At 54.6% G+C, this 20,284-nt stretch overlaps 1 protein-coding gene across 1 annotated transcript in view; it reads left to right on the plus strand.

Moving 5' to 3' along the window:
* Positions 1-20,284, plus strand: part of Jph3 (junctophilin 3) — a 65,692-nt gene that overhangs the window by 17,554 nt on the left and 27,854 nt on the right. Inside the window, exon 2 of the mRNA XM_028880818.2 lies at positions 5,805-6,582. Coding sequence (XP_028736651.1) covers positions 5,805-6,582 — 778 coding nt within the window. The remainder of the gene's footprint in view (positions 1-5,804; positions 6,583-20,284) is intronic.

Raw genomic sequence — 20,284 nt, forward strand, 5'->3', positions numbered from 1 at the left:
GGCCACAAGGGTATAGCCTGTCATTTACAAGGCTAGCTGCCGCAGGCTTGTGCTTCCCTGGGCTGAGGTGGACCACACAGGTGGACCTCAAGCAGCATGGACCCTGTGCTGTTCGTGGTTCCTCTCATTCAGGCAGCATGGGGTGAGTATGGGGCTGTGTTCACAGCTCCACTGGGCTCTGTCTTTGCCCTTGACCTCGCCTGACCCCATGTTTGTGTTATGCGAACATGATGCATGTGTACTCCAAAGTGGCCACCTTCTGGTCTCCTTCCTGCTTCCTCCATATGCTCTCTGACTCCTCTGGTGTCCTCTCTGCCTCTGGTCAGTCTTCCTTTCTCCTCCTGCCCCTAATCCCTTCCGAGAGCACATGCTTCTACATGTGCACCCACAGTTTATGGAGACTGTAAGTGGTAGACTTAGGACAGTGCTAAGCATTCAGGCAAGCTGTGACACCCAGGGGTGCCACATTCCTTCAGAGACTGACCTCTGCCTTTGTAAGTATGTGGTTGGTGTCAGATCTTCAACACCCTACCCCAGAAGACAGAGAGCTTCAGACTCTTGCTCCCCTCCCCTCCCCTGGCCATCCCAGCATTATAGCACAACTCGAAAGCTGAATCCATACTCGGTGTTTTTCATCCTTGCGACGGCAAGCTTGATTACTGCTGAGCCAAGCAATGTTCCCCAATGTCCATTTCCCATGCACACTTTGAGTTAGCAATTGACTCTTTTTTAATTGCATTGTTTTATTTAAGTCATTGGTCAGTTTTTCCCCCAGCCTCCGAATGCTCAATAAGAAAACCTTTTGAGCAAGCAGCCTTCCTCTTCACACACCTGTCAGAGTCTCGGTCTGCCATTACACAAATTCAAGTCTGCTTCCAGGTGGATTCCTCCCTCGGTGCCCTCATCCTGGAGTCCTGCATCATTCCCATTTGATCACCATGTCTTCCTCTCTCTTCCATTCCACCCTCATTTCGGTGGACCACATCCTGCAGTAGCTTTCTGAGAAAGGGTGCCTAGAAGAGTTTCTGGGGCTTGATCACTTGGCTGACATGTTGGTGAAAAACGCATGTCAGTGACACGCAGGTGAAAAATCATTTTTTTCCCAGAATTTGTGCCATGTGGGGGCGCCAGTTTCACACCAGGGGAGCCTTGCTGCTCTGCAGTCAGTCCTGTGTTATTCTGGCTGCTGGATAGTCTTTGTTTTGTTTTGTTTTTTTTGAGGCAGTTTCTATGGGTAGCCCTGGCTGTCCTAGAATTCCCTATGTAGACCAGGCTAGCCTTGAACTCAGAGATCCGCTTGTTTCTGCCTCACAAGTGCTGGGATTAAAGGCATGCACCACTGGCCTATGTCTCTTGTATGCTCCATTTTTGTGACTTTCTGGAAATGTCCTGCTGCTGTGTCCTTCTCTTCTCTGTGCAGTGACATGGGTCCTCGGTCAGGACACCCAGGCCCGTCATGTCCTGGGAGACCATCATCCCTGTGTTTGGTCTTCTCTTTTGTGCTTTCTTGGGACTTCATCTTGGGGCTTCGTGGATGCAACTTTTGGTTCCTGCCTCATTGTCTTGCCCACTTCTTTTTCCAGCTTCATCTCCTTCAAGAGTGTGTATCCACACAGTTCTACTCCTGGTTTGGAGGGTTTGGGCTTGTCCTAGGGATCAGGTGAACACGCTTCAGTCCACAGCTAACTCCAGGAGCCATAGCTCTCCAGAGCTGCACAAGGCTTTAGAATGTCCCTCGGTGGCTGGTGATGACAAGGATGTGGTCATTCTCGTGGCCTTTTCTGAGGACAACTTCTCGAAGACCTTGAGGAAACCTTCCTTGTGACCAAGAACTTTAGCTCTAGGGATGTGTCGTAAGGAGAAAGTGTGATATTATGTATGAATATCAGCCATTGTAAATAGGCCACGAGTGGGTGAGGGTATAAGTTGCTGTGTAGCCTGTGTGTGTGAGGCCCTGGATTCAGTCCCTAGAACCATAAATAAACAAATATGGAGTAAGTAAAACAGAAAAAAAAGGTAGGACCTACAGGCCAGACCCAGTGGCGATTTCTGTGACAGGAGACATCCATGTAGTGACTGTTACACAGCCATTCTTAATAGTGGGAAGAGGTCCGCTGTAAAGGAAAGAAGGTTCTAGAACATGATCTTACTATGTGTGCTATGTTAGGCACAGTTTCTCTACCTCCCAGTCCTGCCTTTCTTCCTAAGACACTGGAATGTACTTCTCTGATAGTGGGAATCACCCCGTCCCCTCTGAAATCCTGTCTCCATGGTCAGAGTTGGGGCCTTGGAGTGTTGTGTTTCTCGTCTCAAATACAAACTCAGTAGATGATTTCCAGACTCAGGGATAGCACCACTGTGTCCATAATGGTCACCTGAGAGGCCTTATGGCACAGTCCCCCACTGTGACAGTGCCCTGGTATCTTCTTTACTCTGGGTGCCATGGGCTCGGCCTTTTCCCCAGAATGGTTGGGAAAATCACTTCTTGGCTGGAACCCACAAGGCACAGCTTGAACCCTCGGTGCCATGCACTCGCCGGCCAAGACAGCTGACAGGCCTGTCCTCGCAGCCTCCACTGTGGGCAAAGGGCTGCTGGGCAGCAGGCTACCGGTCCTTTATGGATGAGGATGGTTACAGATCAGGTTGGAGGCCCTTGCAGGGGGACTGCAGGAGGGATGTCTACACCTTGTCCTCAGGCTCCCAAACTTCTGAGGAGGGTTCCCACTCGGGTCCCCAGACCAATGGCTTCCAACCTTTGTAACAGTGGACTGAAGGGCTGGTCCCTGGGTCAGCTGCCTTCCCTCAGGCTTCCATCCCAACCCAGCTTTGAGGCTGCACAATGACCCGTGTGGGAATTCAGCTGTCTGCCCCTGCTTCCAGGTGGGGTGGATTCCAATGTGCTCTCTGTAGTCGGACCCTCTGCATCCTGTCCCTTCTCCCTGACCCCACCCTGTGCGTGACCACCATAGATAGCCACATCTCAGGCTCTGCTCTGGAGAAGCCACCTGGCTACATTGCTGACCACTTTTCCTTCTCTTCCTTTCTCCTTCTATTTAGTTATGTTTTTGTTTTTGTGATCGAGTCTCACTTTGTAGTCAAGCCGGCCTCAGATATGTGATAATCCTCCTGCCTTAGCCTCTGAAGTACTGGGATTGCAAGCAGGAGCCACCATGCCTGACTTTTTATTTCCTTTCTCTGTAGTACTTGGGATGGAGGCCAGGCCCTCACATGGGCTAAGCGTGTGTTCCGTCGCTGGGTTGTGCTGTGGGCCTCCAGTTACGTACGTTTCACCAAGGATGCCATAGTTCTGGGCAGATTGGTCCAAAGCCCTGAGCAGATGGGCACTCTGTGCATATCTGTCCTCTGCACACATCCATAGAGAGCTGGGTGCCTGCAGTGTGGAGTTGGTGCCTGGGTAGCCAGCAAAGTACATTCTGGGCCATTCAGGAACCTGGTGCTGTCCTGGGCCAGTGTAGTGTGTGGACAGTTGGTCCAAATGACTGGTGTGTGTTGCTACTGGCTAGGGAGAGACATGAGCTGGGCCGACCTGGAGGGGTTGGGTGGGAGCACTTTGATTAAGGAGACACTTTGTGATCTCAGCCTCCATTAACCCAGTCTCCTTAGGCCTGATGAGGCCAGGGATGGCATTTGTTTATCTCTGACATCTGTAAATGAGGAAGGGGTCCTGGGTGATAGAGAGTAGGGGTGGAGTAAGGGATCAGAGGAGGCCGCTGCTATGGACTCCCACTCATTTCACATCTGAAAAGAAAGATCCTGGGCTGCTGTGTCTTTAGAATCACAAGAGAATCAGAGTTGTGCTGAAATCATTTGGTTTGACACCTGATGCCTCATAATGACACCGGTGTCTGCCTCGGGGCATCCGCTGCAGTGGGCTGGAAGATCCTTCTTAGGGTGATGAGCCCTTCTGCTGGGTTCAGGTTAGATCTACACCGTGAGGACCACTGGCCTGCTCTGCAGATAGGGAAGCTGAAGGGGTCCAGGAACTTACCTGAGTCATACAGTAATAGCTGAGCAAGATGTGTGTGTGGGGGGGGGGGGCGGAGTCCTGAATGTCCCCTTGATTTTTTTAGCACCTTTATAACATTTTGGGGCTCAGGAGATGGCTCAGTCAGTACAGTGCTCGCCACACAAGTGTAAGGACCCGAGTTCAATCTTAGCATCCATGTAAAAAGCCAGGTGTAGGTAGGTACATGCCTGTAAAAAGCCAGGTGTAGGTACATGCCTGTAATTGCAGCACTGATGGTCTGGATCCCTGATGCTTCCCAGCCAGCCAGTCTACCTGAATTGGTGAGCTCCAGGTTTAGTGAGAGACCTTGTCTCAAAAGATAAGATGGAACATCTGGAGAGATAGCTCGGTGGTTAAGAGTGCGCACTGCTCTTCTAAAGGTCTCAAGTTCAGTTCCCATCACCCACCTCAGGTGGCTCACAACCTCCTGTAAGTCCAGTTCCAGGGGATCTGATGCCCTCTTCTGGCCTCTTCAGGCACTGCATGTGTGTGGTGCACAGATGTACATGCAGGGAAACACACATAAAGTGAAATTAAAAGCTATGTATTTTAGAACATTTTACTTAAATTTTTAATTTTAAGTCTTAACAAAGTGGAGAACAACAATCAAGGAAGATAGGCATCTTCAACTCACCTTTGCACAGATGGGCGCACCTGCACACATCCATGAATATGTATACACACACACACACACACACACACACACACATTCTCACATTTTTACGTTGTGATTTTAACTACCGTTTCTCATTTGGAGAAAGAATTTGACTGTGTTGCCAAATTGGTTGGCTCTGGATTTCTGGGCTCACGTCCTTCTGCCTCAGTCTCCAAGGCACATACCATGGCACTATTCCGCATGCTCTTCAGAGGTGTTAAACATGCCATCATGTGGTCATATCTACTCTAGAACTTCTCCATCACTCCACATGGAAACGTGGCCCCAGTGAGGGGCATTAGCCATGCACTCCTGTCCCAGCTCCTGGGACTTTACCCCTGTATGTGGGACCAGGAGGATTTGTCCTTGGGTGCCTGGCTGCTTTTACTTTTATGGTGCCAAGGTTGTGCCCTGGTGTGGTGACATCAGTGCATCTAACTTTTCTTGGCTAATTTTTCATGTCATGGCTTTGCCACGAGGCTGACCTTTATTGATAGATGTAGCGATATCCACAGCAGATGCGGGGTTGTTTTGGACTCCTGTGGACAGTGCAGTGTACAGGGGGGGCATGTTTCTTTGCTCCTGACTCTGCTGTGTGTTTGTGGTCTACTAATTTTAATGTCCCTTCCCCATGCACCTGATGCTCCTCTAGAGTGTCCCCACTGAGTGGGCTGACACCTCCAGTAGCAGCAGCAGGGACCTCACTCTCCCTAAGGTGGACCCTTAACAGCCCCACTGCCTTCAGCATCCTACAGGCCATGCTTCCTCCCTCCTTTACCCCCCCCCCCCCCCCCCCCCCCCCCCCCCCCCCCCCCCCCCCCGCTGAAGGCTCCCCAGGGCTACTCTAGACTCTGCCTCTCTGTATCATACTCCATCGCAGTCTCAGAATCCAGCCATGGGAAACAGGACAAGAGTGTCTTTGAACATGATCATCCGTGGGGTCAGTTGGGGTCAGTTTACAGCCTCGCTGTGGCCCCTCTGCCTGCCTCTGTGCCCAGGTAAACCCACCTGGGTTTCACTGTCATGAAGAGGTTCTGAGGGGCAGGTGGATGTGGATGTTCCACACACCTGTCACCCACATCCTGCCCCAGGAGCTCACCCCTCTCTCCTTTGTCTCCCCAGGGACGTACCAGGGCCAGTGGGTTGGTGGCATGCGCCAGGGCTACGGTGTGCGGCAGAGTGTCCCCTATGGCATGGCCGCAGTCATCCGCTCACCCCTGAGGACGTCCATCAACTCCCTGCGCAGCGAGCACACCAACGGGGCAGCGCTGCACCCGGACGCCTCCCCGGCAGTGGCCGGCAGTCCAGCTGTGTCCCGCGGTGGCTTCGTGCTGGTGGCCCACAGTGACTCCGAGATCCTGAAGAGCAAGAAGAAGGGGCTGTTCCGGCGCTCGCTGCTGAGCGGCCTGAAGCTGCGCAAGTCTGAATCCAAGAGCAGCCTGGCCAGCCAGCGAAGCAAGCAGAGCTCCTTCCGCAGCGAGGCGGGCATGAGCACCGTGAGCTCCACGGCCAGCGACATCCACTCCACCATCAGCCTGGGTGAGGCCGAGGCCGAGCTGGCTGTCATCGAGGACGACATCGACGCCACCACCACTGAGACCTATGTGGGTGAGTGGAAGAACGACAAACGCTCGGGCTTCGGCGTGAGCCAGCGCTCGGACGGGCTCAAGTACGAGGGAGAGTGGGTTAGCAACCGGCGCCATGGCTACGGGTGCATGACCTTCCCCGACGGCACCAAGGAGGAGGGGAAGTACAAGCAGAATGTGCTCGTGAGTGGCAAGCGGAAGAACCTCATCCCACTGCGTGCCAGCAAGATCCGGGAGAAGGTGGACCGGGCCGTGGAGGCAGCCGAGCGGGCAGCCACCATCGCCAAGCAGAAGGCCGAGATCGCTGCGTCCAGGTAGGGTTGCACAGAGTGTCCGGCAGGGGCCTGTGTCTCGGGTCACCCAGCAGGAGTTCGTGACCCGCTCTGCCCATCTGTGTGGTGCCCACTGTGAGGCCTGCACAGTGTCCCTCTGTCTGTCCCCCACAGAGTCATGGTGTTCCTTGGAGGTCTTCAGACGGTGATCGTGGGCAGAGGCAGGGCAAGGGAATGATCTGAGGGGCCTTGGGGACCTGCAGCTTCCTCTTAAACAGGGCAGGAGGGAGTCAGGAGGCTGCAGCAGGGAGGGAGATGCCTCTTGTTTGTATGTGTCTAAGTGTGTTTTGTGCCTCTCCACCACTGGTGGACAGAGGAGGCTGCTGTTCCTGTTGGTGTGATGTGTAGGACACCTGCTGGCTGCTGCCCTCTGCTTCAGGGACACAGGAGGCTGGAAGCCACTTCAGTGGCCCCGATCTCCGGCTGAGGCCCCCACATGGGCCCCAAGAGACATCTCTTCCAGGGGAACAGAACAGCTGTGGGTGGCAGTGAGGGGCTCCCATAGACTTGGTATTTTGGGTCAAGAGCTGCCCCAGTCAGGCTATGGGGCATTGAACTTGTGTTTCAGAGGGACCATCAGGTCCCAGGGAACAGTTACAGAGGTGGCTGTGGGTGAGCATTGTGTGGTTTTTTTTTGCCTCTGGGTGTCAGGGCAGTGTGTAAGCCTCAGGGCTGGAGAAGGTGCCCCAGGTTAGCTCCCTGGAAACCACATAGGCAAGTGTGGGAGCCTGGGCTGGTCTCAGCCAGTCTGTGAGAGTCAGGAGGCAGCCAACAGGGGAGCCACAGGAGCCGCATTCGCAGGCTTGAGGATGCTGCCCTGTAGGAAGCCCAGAGCACGCCTGTGTGTGTGCCTCTGGGCTCTGCTGCGATGCGCCTATTAGATAGCTTTGTGAAGCCGTTGCACAGGATTATCCTCTGAGCCAATCTGCCACCATCTTCACCAGATCACCCGGGCCCGCTTGCAAAAGATCGTCATGGCTCAGCTTATTGGTTGTTGACTTTCACTTAGAAGTTGGGTGGGTCATGGGGCCCTCACCCGAGTAGCCAATCGCCCCATGCTCTTCTGCCCTAATGGCACGTGGTCTGTAGGTCCTGGGGGAGGGACCAGAGTATATAGGCGGGGAAGGATGAGGGGCAGATGTTCCATCTATGTGGCTATGGGGAAGCCAACACCCATTCTGGGTGAAGACTTTCCCAGAGGGGCCTTTTGGGGAGAGCACCCATATTCCTATCAGTAACGCCTGCCCAGGCTCTGTAAGGAAGCCCGATAAACTCGTTGGTTCCCCAAAGTGAACTTTGGTGGTATGTACCTTGGTTTGTTGTTGGGACCTTCGGGGGAGAGGTAGTTGTTTGTCTCCCCCCTCAGCTGCAGAAGGTGTTAGTTAGAAGCCGAAAGTCTCTGTCATTCCTTCCAGAGAGCCTGGGGCTGAGGAGCTATTGCATGGGTCTTGGGCTCCTGGGCCAGAGGCCTCAGGAGGAGATGTGTCCATCTGGAAGATTCTCAGGCAGTGATGGCTGGCTGAGCATCCAGCTCCCACTCAGCCTTCAGACTGTAGTGACTGAAGGTTTGCTCCTTCTGGTTGACCTTGGATCACGAAATAAAGCCCAGGTGTCGGCTGGTGGGACGTCTGTCCCCTGTAGTGCCTGTGGTCTAGAGGGGACAAGAGGCTGAAAGAAGGCAGAATTCGTACCTCAGTACTGATGTCTGACACTGCCCGGGCTTAGCCCCTCCCACTGCCCCACCACCACCACCAGGAAGTGACTGTGAGTGACAAGTGTGGCTGCTCACCTGGGGTTTTGGGAACCTACTAAGCTCTAGGTGTTTTTTACTGTTGTAAACATAAACAGAGCCCTTACCTCATACAGGAAGTTGGGAAATAACAGCCAGAAGACCACGGTGCTGGCTGAAAGCTGATGTGTGCACCCCAGCACCCCTAAGCATCCACTGAACTAGCTTCCGATTGCTCTGTTTTACTGTCTCCCTTGTATGTTGGGACCCTGGTGGATGAGAGACAGTTCAGAGGCTGGGGTTGCTTGCCACAGCCCTGTCAGGCCCCAGATGAATTCTTTTTTGTTATATTTGTTTTGTTGTTCTGTTTTTGAGACAAGATCTCTCTCTATGTAGCCCTGGCTATCCTAGAGCTCACTATGAAAACCAGGCTAGGGGCTGGAGAGATGGCTCAGAGGTTAAGAACATTGCTCTTCCAGAGGTCCTGAGTTCAATTCCCAGCAACCACATGGTGGCTCACAGCCATCTGTAATGAGATCTGATGCCCTCTTCTGGCTATTATACATAACAAATAAATAGTTTAAAAGAAAAGAAAACCAGGCTAGCCCTAAACTCAAAGAGATCTGCCTACCTGTGCCTTCTGAGTACTGGGATTAAAGGGGTGTGCTGCCATGCTTGGCTTCGGGAGAGTTCTTGAGTGAGGAGGGTTTGAGAAGCAGGAGCAAGTATCATGGGAGACCTCCCACAGACATGATGTCCCATACACCCACCACCAGATCCCCAATGTTAGGAATGAGAACATGGGACTCAAGGTAGTTTCTATGTAGATGCCATGGGACACTGGGAGAAGCTGGCCTCCCTAGAGCAGGGAGGTGCAGTTGGACCCAAGCACATGCGGGGTGACCCCCTGCAGTCGATGTTTCTCTCTGAGCCTCGGTTTCCCCATCTGTGGCAGAGGAGCCATGCTATTCCCAGCCCCTGCCCCTGGCCTGCCTTCCCCAAAGCATGAGAGTGCGGAGCTAGACAGGGTTGGCACACGGTGGCCTCCGTGCCCCAGGAAAGCCGAGAGACAGGGCTAGGAGGGCAAGAAGGACTCAAAGAAGTTGGGATCGACCTGGGAGTGAGTGAGGCTGAGTGACTCACCAGTGCCTGGCGTCCTGGCCAGCGGGCGGCGTTTCTGTCTCCTGTGGTGCCTCTGTTGTGGCTTCCCTGGTGGACACAGGGACAAGTGCAGGGCAGGGAAAAGACGTGCGTATCTTTGTGCACCTGGGCACCAGCAGACCCACGCACACACCCATGGGCTCCAACCTCGTCTGTTGAAACCCTGAAGCACACCCCTGTGCCTCACCCGCATTGGCTGCCCGACCCCAGGCTAGTTTTCTGCATAGCTAGGGTCCCAGAGGGGACCCAGTCCTGTTACCTTATCAGTGGCACGGCCATGAGATGAAATAGGCCCTGATTCTGCATTTACACAGCTGGGGTCCCAGAGTCTTCTAAGAAAGAGGCCAGTTGAGGGAAGTGTCCCCCAGGCTACCTCCACATAGTATGGGACCCATAATGTGTAGCATGTACAGGTATGCCAACTCCCTTGGTGCCCTCCAGGGCATTGTGAGGTTACTGCCTAACACTTACATTAGCCAAAGTTGTGGGGTCTGGCGGTGGCTGGCAGGAAAGACAGGAGGCATCAGACCCTCCTCACCAGCCATCAGGAAGCAGCTTCTTAGACTGTGGCCTTGAAAACAGCAGGGACCTTGCTCAACTCTACTGTCACTGCCAAATGGCCAGGGCAGGCCGCTCTATAAGCAAGGGTTCCCACGAGAGCAGTGATTCTCAACCTGTGGGTCATGACCCCTTTGGGGGGGTCACACATCAGCTATCTAGCCTACCCGATATTTACAACTCACAACAGTAGCAACATTACAGTTGTGAGTAGCAACAAAATAATTGTATGGTTGGGGGTCACCGCAACACGAGGAACTATGTTAAGGGGTCGCAGCCTTAGGAAGGTTGAGAACCACTGCACCAGAGGATGGTGGAGCCCAGGATGTGGGGCCTGGTTTATGGTCGGCCCCATCATCACTGCTGGTGTCACCCCAGCGGGGCTCTGAATCCTGGTACCCAGAGTCCCTTATTGGAGGTGGAGAGGCAGTGCAGCATCATGTAGAAGGCAGGCCACCACCCCAGGCTGTCACTGTGTCTCCTGCATCTTCCCAGTGGGCTCAGAATACAGTAGGCAACCAGAGGCCAATGCTGAAAGGGTAGAGATGGCAAGTGACCGGCCGAGCCTTGGGTCCAGCAAGAGCCACGAGCTGCTGTGCTGCCACTATAGAGCCCTCATCCCTAGGGGTCATCACTGTCACCATCAAGATGACAGCGTCATGGGGCCATGTTGCTCCATTCTCAGCCTCCATGTCAGGGCTCATCCAGTAGTGAGAAACTGCCCGTGGCATCCTTATCAGACATTCCAGGCCATCTTGATGATGGCTCCAGCAAGGCTTGGGACAGGCACAAGAAGAGTGACTCTGAGGGGTGCCATAACTCTTGGGGAACCCCTTCTGAGGCCCCTCTTGGTGGAGGCAAGGGAGTGCCCTGTAAATACAGGGGAGATGCTCAGTGGTTAAGGGCACCTGAGTTCAGTTCCCAGTACCCACATCAGGCAGCTCACAACCACCTATCACTCTGGCTCCAGGGAATCAGACGCCCTCCACTGGTCTCCATGTGCACTGCACACACACACACACACACACACACACACACACACACACACACACACGCACATTGACACCCCGGCACAAGCACATACCTGAGAAATGAAATGTGAGTCTTTAAATGCAGCACCGCTTCTGAAGTGGAAAGGTGGGTGTATGTGCACCTGGGAGGAGGCCCGCTCAGGAGAGAGGGTCCAACCCCGGCTGCTCCCCATTAAGGTGGTCAAATAGATTGTCCTTGTTAAGGGATAAGAAGTCACTATGCCACATCTTGAGCTAAGCCTGTCCCCTCAGCACTGCATGCAAATACCATGGTCCTTCTCATCCATGCATTTTCTGTGGTCAACTGTGGTCTGTCTGAAAGCATCTTAGGGAAAATTCCGTAAGTAAATAATTCATGAGTTTTTCCCCGCCTTGGGACCGGCTCTCCCTATGTACTCATAGGTCTTTCATTGTGCGCCATTCTGAGGTGTGCAGTGGTGTCTGGCACCATCCCACTCCATCCTTCCCAGGCCATGACTCATTCTATGACTTGTCCTTGTCCAGCACATCCACACCATGTATGATACTCACCCGTGAGCACCGAGTGGCTGTCTTCAAGTGACCCCGTTTGACTCGACAGAGTGACGGTTCTGTCACTAATAGTTATGGCCAAGCCCTCGTGGGTGCCTGGAATAACTGTACGGAATGGGCTTAGGACCGGAACCTGAGATCTCGGCCCTCCTGGCGACAAGGGGACCGCTGTACACGTGCCACGCTTTCATAACTTGCTTTGTGAGGATGGCATTGCACTGTGCCTGGTTCTCTGAGCTCGTCCCGTCTCCCTGGTCCAGGAGTCTCTCCACTGGTGCGGCCCAGTGTGCGCATTTCTTCACTCTCTGAGACGAGGGTGTTCCATGCTGCTGGAGCCCTCCCTCTGTTTGAGTGTTCTGGGCATTTCTGATCTTGCAGTCTAGGGGTGAGGCTGCAGAGGCCATCCTGCTCCCCGTCCCATGTCTGCACCACCCTCTCCAGTAGCATTATGGTCTGCTGAAAGATATGTGCTGCGAGCCTGTGGCGGATGCAGCTCTCACGAGGAGGCATGTTCCGAGGGGCTGAAGAGAGAGAGGCCCCTGAAGTGCACCCACACATCAAGCCCGGAGCCTGCAGCTGCGCCACCTCTCATGACAGAAGATCTTTGCAGATGTTGATGTGGAAGTGGGGGATTATCTTGGAGACACCCCCACCCCCACCCCCACCCCCCCGCAGGTGGCCTGGTGTCATCACAGGGTTTTCACGTGAGGGAGGCACTGAAGGCAGAGGTTAGAGCTGTGAAATACAAAGCTGGAAAAAGAGTCCAGGAACCAAGGAATGCAAGCAACTTCTAGACATTGGGGGAGTTAAGGGAAGGGATTTTCCTGGAGCTGATCTGGAGGGGGCCAACCCAGGCCACACCCTGATTTCAGCTCCTCTGTATTTTGGTGAATCTGCACAGCAGGTGGAGTTTTATTACAGTCGTTTCAGGAGCACCCCAGAGAATGTTCAAGGCCCCTTCTTCCCCCACTGGCTGCACTGCCCCACAGTATCACTTTCTGGTCCAGGGTTGGGCTCCTGCCTGTGGGAGGCTGGTCACACCTCTGGTGGGCAAAGGCCCATCTGTTTGGGATCGGCCTTGCAGCTTGACACTGAACAGGGTGGGTGGGGATGGGCTGTAGGGGCCTGGGAAGTGACTGGACTCAGGACTAGCTGAGGGGATACTGGAGGCGAATGGCTGGTATAGACCATCCAGGGCTCTGGCTTTACCCAGAAGCCCCCGTTCTATCTTGGTGAGCTGGGAGATCGTGACCTTGGCTGTCTGGCACCTCCTGTGGTACTTCTCATAGGCTCATAAACGTGGGAATGTGGGCAGCCTCTGCCCATGCCAGCACTGCCTCCAATCCCCGCCCCAAGGGTTCTCACCTTGCTGCAAACAGTCAGCCACTATGGTTGGAAGCCACAGTCAGGACAGCTGTCACATGCCCTTCCTATGGAACTGCTGGTCCCATGGTAGTCTAGGACCTCTGCGCAGTCTCAAGCAGCTGTCACCTGGATTCACAGAGGCTCAGCAGGAATCAGAAGAGAAAGGAGTCAGCTGGGGCCTGCTGTGTCCACAGGCTCACCGGGCCCAAGAGTCCTGCGCAGGTGAAGGAGCTGTGAGGAGCTGTGAAAACCAGGCCCGCGGGACTCCCTCCCCAAGTGAGACTGTTGCTGTTTAGAAGACCCCTGGGATGGGCCTCCATGGGACCTTAGTGGCCTGTCCCGGGAATTTGGTGACATCATGGTGTCTCCTCTGAATCTAGTCTGACCCTCTGAATCTAGTCTGACCCTCCCACTAAATGCCCTTTCCCCATCTGTCTCTCAGAAGTGCGCAGTGGCTCTGCTGTCTGTGACCTTGGCGGGTGTCTAAACTCCTGGGCCTTGCTTTCCACTCTGTAGGATGGCAAGTGGAGTCTGTGCCACATGCCACATGCCACGTTGCTAGTGTATCGGCATGAACACCCCAGGGGTTGAGTCAACCCCAGAGGACTCAGCGACGCCTACCCAGACATTTATTCCTCTGGCCTCAGCTCCTGTGTCCCACCGGTGGACACACGCACAGGGTCTCTGTAGCTTTCGGTGACACCCTGTCCTCACAGCAGGCTGTCCTTGTTCTTTGTCCATCTGTCTTCCCTAGGCCCACCTGTACCTTTTGCAGGGTCAGGTGGTTCCCGTGACTGGGGAAGGGGCTGTGCCGGAGCCTCCCGCTGCGGCCCAAGTCCCTGGGATGACGGGTGTGCCCGGACAGGCTTGGCTCACCCCTTGCTTTTGCTCCAGTTCGTCGTGAGGTTGATATTAGACCCTGCTGTGACAGCTGACACAGCTCACCGGCCCTGTGGTCTTCCCACACACCACGGCTCCCAGCCACACTGACTCTTCTGGGAACCTCTCCATCCTGCTAAAAGGCCTCATGGCTGCTGTGGCAAAGTGCCACAGACCGGGCAGTCACAGCAGCAGGAACCTATCCTGTGTGGCATTCTGGAGGCTGCCGTGGGTGGAGCCGTGATCTCCTCCACAGGACCAGGGTAGGGCCTTCTGTCCCTATGGGGTGCTCAAAGGGTTTCTTGGGATTCCAAGGTTCCATGGCTCATGGCCCCATCAGACCTCTGCCTGTGTCCCTTTGTGTTTGCTACTTTTCCTTTCTTTCTTTCTTTTTTAAAATGGAGAGTGTGCCATGGTGCTTGTATGAAGGTCAGGAGACCACTTCATGGAGTCAGTTCTCTCCCTCCGTCTTTATGTGAGTTCTGGGGTTGGAACTCAGGTCATCAGGCTCGTAGGACAAGTGCCTTCACCTGCTGAGCCATCTCGATAGCCCTGTGTGCTTTTTCTTGTAAAAGAAAAAAGATAAGGGCCCACTGGAGTCCATCGTGGCCTCATCTTAATCACTTCTGCAATGGCCGTGTCCCAGGAAGGCTGAACTGAGGCTTCAGGTTGGCAGGGAGTAGGACACTATTGTTTCCGCCCACTGCCTGCTCCTCTTCCACAGCCCAGGCTGCCCCTCCGTGCAGAGGGCCATCCCTGCACCATTTGCTCTGACTCCTGCAGGCCGAGGTGCCCTGCGGCAGTGGTGTCCCCAAGGTCTCATAAGCAGGTGCTGGCCTGGGCCATTCACTCCACGGCAGCCATGTTTGTGTTCTCAGTGTGGGGCCCGGTGTGCGGGGGGGCTTCTACTCTTTGGGCTCTTTGCTGATGGAGCCCCATGAAAATCTGCCCACGGAAGGTGTGTGTGTGTGTGTGTGTGTGTGTGTGTGTGTGTGTGTAACTGAACTCTGAAATGCATGTTCTAGGGTATTTTGAACAGCTGACCATGTAGCCAGGACGCGGCTGCAAGGACGGAATCCCAGTGCAGCTAGCTCAAGCAAAATGGCCCTGGGTTGGCTCCCACTCCTGGGGTGGACTGCGGACACAGCGGGACCCAGGGCTGCAGACAGCGTTGGCGCTCTCTCCCCATAGGTCTTGCTTTCCTCTGTACTCGGTGTCCCTATCCAGAAAGTTCTCAGCATGGGGTAGGGAAGACTGGCAGGTGTGTTTGCTCACACACCCGACAGTTCTCAACGTCTGCAGGAAGGAGATGCCCTTTCACTCCCAGCAGCCTTAGAGACGTCTGCCTGGAAGCCCCCATACTCCAGACTACAGCATGGAATTCGTCGCTTTTCCTCGTGCTCCAAGGAAGAAGGGCTGGTGGTAGCTCATAGTCTGTCATGGTGGCAAGAACCTGAGGCCGCCAGGGGCACATCGCGCCTGCAGACAGGAAGTGGGGCTGGGTTACCGCCAGTGATCCGCTTCCTCCGGTCAGGCTCCACCTCCTGAAGGTTCCACAGCCTTCCAAAACAGCGCAAGCCGCTGGGATCGAGTGTCTGAAGGAGGAGCCCAAGGGAGGAGTTTGGAAAGTGCCCTGTCCAGGGTGCTGAAAGACGCCTGGCGGCTAGCCAAGGCCATCAACCCACCTGCTTAGTGCCCCATCAATGACGTCAGCACATCCTGCCTCCATGGTTCACTCCCAGAACAACCTCATCACCTCAGACACACCGCCTTTCCCTCTCTGTTCCCACTCCTCAGCGCAGAACTGGAGTCTTTTCACATAACCAGCATCCTGCGCCACGAGGCCTTTGTTCCTGTTTTAACTTTCAGTTCATATCACATTCTCAGCAGCCATTCCTGTTGCCGACTAGATAATATTCCGCGTGTTTACTTATCCACTCGTTATCCTGTGGACCCTTGGCCTGTCTTCACTCTTGTCTACTGTGGATCAGGCTGACTCGGATGCTCATGGATGTGTGTGCAGTTTCCCTGAGTCCTGGGGTGACTCTGCAGATCTACAGATGCTGGGGTGACATGGTGTGGCTCTCTCTACTCCTTCTTTGCCAGCACTCGGTATTGGCCGTCTTCTCTACCCCACCATTCCAGTGGGTGGGGGAAGTGGTGTCTCTCTGTGGGTTCGTAGCTCAGGCTGGCCTTGAACTTGTGATCCCCACGCCTCAGCTTTCCTCTGTCATCCCTGCTTGGACTTGCGTTTCCCTGACAACCGATGGTGCCAAGTCTTTCCATGTGTTCACGGGTCGCTTCATACTTTCTCTGAGGAAATCGTTCAGTTGGGCTTTTCAGTAAATATTTGCGTCCTTTGAACGCTAAATCCATGCAACCAGGCTCCCTGGCATGAGACTGAGCTCCTCGAGAGCATAATGCTGCCCGAGACTGTGTCCTAGAGCACACAAGAGGACAGTCCAGGAGGGCTCCTTCAGGAGCAGAGCCACACAGTTGGTCCCATGTGTTGGCTCACCCAACTCTGAGCCCTCCCTGCAGGCCTGTCTTAAGTGACCTCCGAGACATAAGCAAGGGGAACGAGGCAGGTGCCCCAGTGGGCAGAGCCATTCATTCCTACTCCAGTTCCATGGAGGCTGAAGCAGGCCCAAGGCTGCTTCGCCTCAGGACCTGTTCATGCTGGGCAGAATGCTCAGTGAGGTCAAGTGCCCAGGTCTCCAGTGGCCCACCACTAAGCATGACCCCAGCTCACACCTCGATCTCAAGAAGGAGGAGAGAGAAGGCACAGTCACATTGTGAGGACACCCGGTCGCAAGGGAGGCTGGGAAACATGGTCCTAATCTCGGCCATGGGCTTTAGTATAACGAGAGAGAAGGGGCCAGCAGCTATGGGGAACAGACAGCCACATTTGCCGCCCTGACCAGGGGCAGTCACTCTCAGGGCCTGTGTCCCTCAATCTACAGCCTTCCCTGGGCCCCTGGCTGCCTCACCTCTGCAAGGCAGCTGCCCCTGCGGAGTCCTCTTCTTCTCTGAGCACAGAGATGCTGCCCATGTGTCACCTTGGGCCTCCAGGGCTGGACCAGACAGGGTCAGGGTAGATGTTCCACAGGAAGAGCGAGTGTAGGTGCCTCTGTTAGATTTCTCCGGATCTCAGAGCTAAGAGACAACCAAGGCATGCTGTCCCCAAACCCAGAGCAGATAACCAGCTGGGGCCTTCTGTACTCTGTCTTTTCCTTCTGAGGACAGAGGAGGTGAGGCCATGACATCTGCCACCAACCCTCGCCTCTGTGGCTGTCTCTCTCTGTGTCTGTCCCTCTCTCCTTTTATCTCCCTCCCTCCCTCCCCTCCTCCTTTCCTCACTCTTCATCCCTGCTTCCTTAGCTTTCTCTGTCGACCCGTTCCCTCCATTCTCTCTTCCGTTTCTCCTTCTTTCTTCACCTGTGGATTCCCACCATGGAACCAGGGTGGCCACAGTGAATTGGGTCAGGCCCTTTGCCACCCAGCCGACAGCCACATGTGGGGCATTTGTAAGGCACGGACTCCCAGCAGGTGGAGGGAAGTGTCACCCCTGTATTGTCTAAGAGGTGGCCCCACTTCCCCAGCCCCCAAGCGGAGGCCGGTTGACCGGACTGGGCTGCTGTGGGGGCTTCCACAGCCTTCCGCAGCCCCGAGGCCTCCCCTTTGCAGCCCCAGGGCTCTGTTAGTGATTTTCCCAGCAGGGCGGCCCGACGGCTGGTGCCTTGAGAAGCAATTATGTGAAGTGGCTGAGCAAGGGAGCTATTACCGGCAGGGCGCCACAGTTGCTGTGACCTCAGGTGCCACTTAGCTGTGCCCAGCTGGAGCACCCACAGCAGGCCCAGACACCCCGCCCAGGCGCCGCAGCCTGCCTCTTGTAGAGACCAGCTGTTGGGGAGGCTAGGGTGATGGGCTCAAGACCATCACTGATTGAATAGTAGTGGCTGCCTACGGCATTGTGTTGAGTATTAGAAGGCCAGATCTGGCGGGGGTGGGGGTGGGGGCTCCATTGATTAGTAACTTCTGTTATAGGCTCACCTGCGTCTAAGGGGGTTGTTTGTTGTCTCTGGGCTTTGTTGGCTTCAAGCTCTAGAGGTGAGTTTTCCCAGATGCCCCAGCATGGTGTTTGTGTGTGTGTGTGTGTGTGTGTGTGTGTGTGTGTGTGTGTGTGTGTGTTAGTGTTATGCATGTGTGTTCATATGTGTGTATAAGCTTGCTCATCCATGCCTCTGTGTGTGTGGAGGCCAGAGGTCAATGGTTCCTTCCTCCATTGCTCTGGACCCCGTCTTCCCAGCCCTATGACATTTTACTTGCAATTGTTAAAAATTGGGATGAAGGAGGCCGGGGAGATGATTCAGCTGGCAGAGTGCTTGCCTGGCAAGCGTGAGAACCTGAGCTCAGCCCCTGGCAGCGGCATTGACAAGGCAGCCGTGGTCGCTCACACCTGTAATCCCAGCACTGGGGTGGGCGGTGGAGGCTGGGATCCCTGAGGCTCACTGGCCAGCAAGCCTGGTTTAATCAGCAGTCTTGGGCCAGTGAGAGAACCTGTTCACAAATACAAGGTGGCTGGGTGGTGGTGGTGGTGGCGCACACCTTTAATCCCAGCACTCAGGAGGCAGAGGCAGGTGGGTCTCTGTGAGTTTGAGGCCAGCCTGGTCTACAAAGTGAGTTCCAGGACAGCCAGGACTACACAGAGAAACCCTGCCTTGAAAAAAATAAACAACAACAATAAAACCAAGGTGGACAGTAACTGGGGAAGAGGCCCAGGCTTGACCTTTGACCCCCCCACATGCCTGTGCACATGCGTAAACACATACACATGAGTACTTTTATAAAACCCACAGAACAAAATGATCATCTTAGCCGTTGTTAAGTTCATGATGTCAAATACATCAACCATTACCAGTGTCTTTCTTCAGACTGGAGCCTCTGCGCCCATGAAACATGGCTCACCCTAACATTCACAGCCCTCTGTTTCCACTCTCCCATGACCATTAAGATACTGAGGTGTCAGGACAAAGAAAGGGCTGATGTGGGGTTGACATTTGGGGTCAGCACCCAAGTGTCAATATTCATTTCTTGCTATTGTCTTGGGGTTGCCAGTGATGGATCCCAGGCCTTGTGCATGCTGGGCAGGCTCTCTAGCATTGGGCCTCACCCTGTAATAATGACAGATGTGTGGTCAGTTTCAGGACGATGCTTGTTTGAAGGACAAGAATTTGCTCCACGACAAGACTGAGGACTTGTCTGAGTGCAGTGCAGACTGTGTGTTTCCCTCTGCGCAGGCCCACACGGACCGTGTCAGAGGACACAGTGTGCACCTCTGTGCCCCTGGCTTCCTGTACCCTGTTCCTGTGGCATCAGGCCTGGCCACCCAGCCCATCTTGCCCTCATGCCCTTCACAGCAGCTCCCCAGTGGCCCCCACAAACTAGTGTCACTTCCAAATTCAGGGGATGCTTTTGTGGGTGTGTCAGTGTGTTGACCCTGTTAGCGCTCCTCTCTCTCTCTCTCTCTCTCTCTCTCTCTCTCTCTCTCTCTCTCTTCCTCCCTCCCTCTCCCTCTCCCTCTCCCTCTCCCCCTCCCCCTCCCTTCCTCCTCTCTTCCCTCCCTCCCTTCCTTCTTTTCTTTCTTGATTGTTTTTTCGAGACAGGGTTTCTCTGTGTAGCTTTGGTGCCTGTCCTGGAACTCGCTCTGTAGCCCAGGCTGGCCTTGAACTCACAGAGATCCGCCTGCCTCTGCCTCCTAAGTGCTGGGATTAAAGGTGTGTGCCACCACTGCTGTGTTATTATCAGCTTTCTGCCCTCTTATGTCTCTCCAGCCCCATCCACACACCCCTATAATTGGATGGTGCGGTCCATCTGCCCATGCCGTGATGTCCAGATGTGCAGGCATCTGTTTTAGCAACGTCCCTGTTCTGTGGTGTGTGTGGGAATGGCCTTGTGTTGTGAAGTCACATGCAAGTGTCCAGGGGTTGAAAATAAATGCCTCCCACAGGCACCTGAACTCCGGGTGCTGGCCAGACCTGTACTCCTCAAGTCTCAGGGCGCTTGAGGAATACGATGAGGAGCTGGAGGCAGCTGGAGGCGTGCTGGCGAGGCAGGGAGGTGAGGGCCTGTCACTAGGCTTGCCCTAGCACACACTCCATGGAGGGGGCGTTTCCATAGCCTGGCTGGGCTTGCCCATGTGCTGAGGCTGGTGAAGCCTGAGCTTGGGGTGAAGCGCCAGGCCTTGTCTGGCCCTCTGGGAAAAGGCCCTCCCCACACCTCCCAACCTCCTCCTGTGGGGCTCATTTGAAGCATGTATTCACTCATTTATTTAGCTAGCTACTTAGGTTTTTGAGATAGACTCTTGCCATGTAGCTCTGGCCAGCCTCAAACTGACAGTAATCCTCCTGCCTCAGCTTCCTGAGTGCCT

The sequence above is a fragment of the Peromyscus leucopus genome, chromosome 5 (assembly GCF_004664715.2).
Source record: "Peromyscus leucopus breed LL Stock chromosome 5, UCI_PerLeu_2.1, whole genome shotgun sequence".
Classification (NCBI taxonomy): Eukaryota; Metazoa; Chordata; class Mammalia; order Rodentia; family Cricetidae; genus Peromyscus; species Peromyscus leucopus.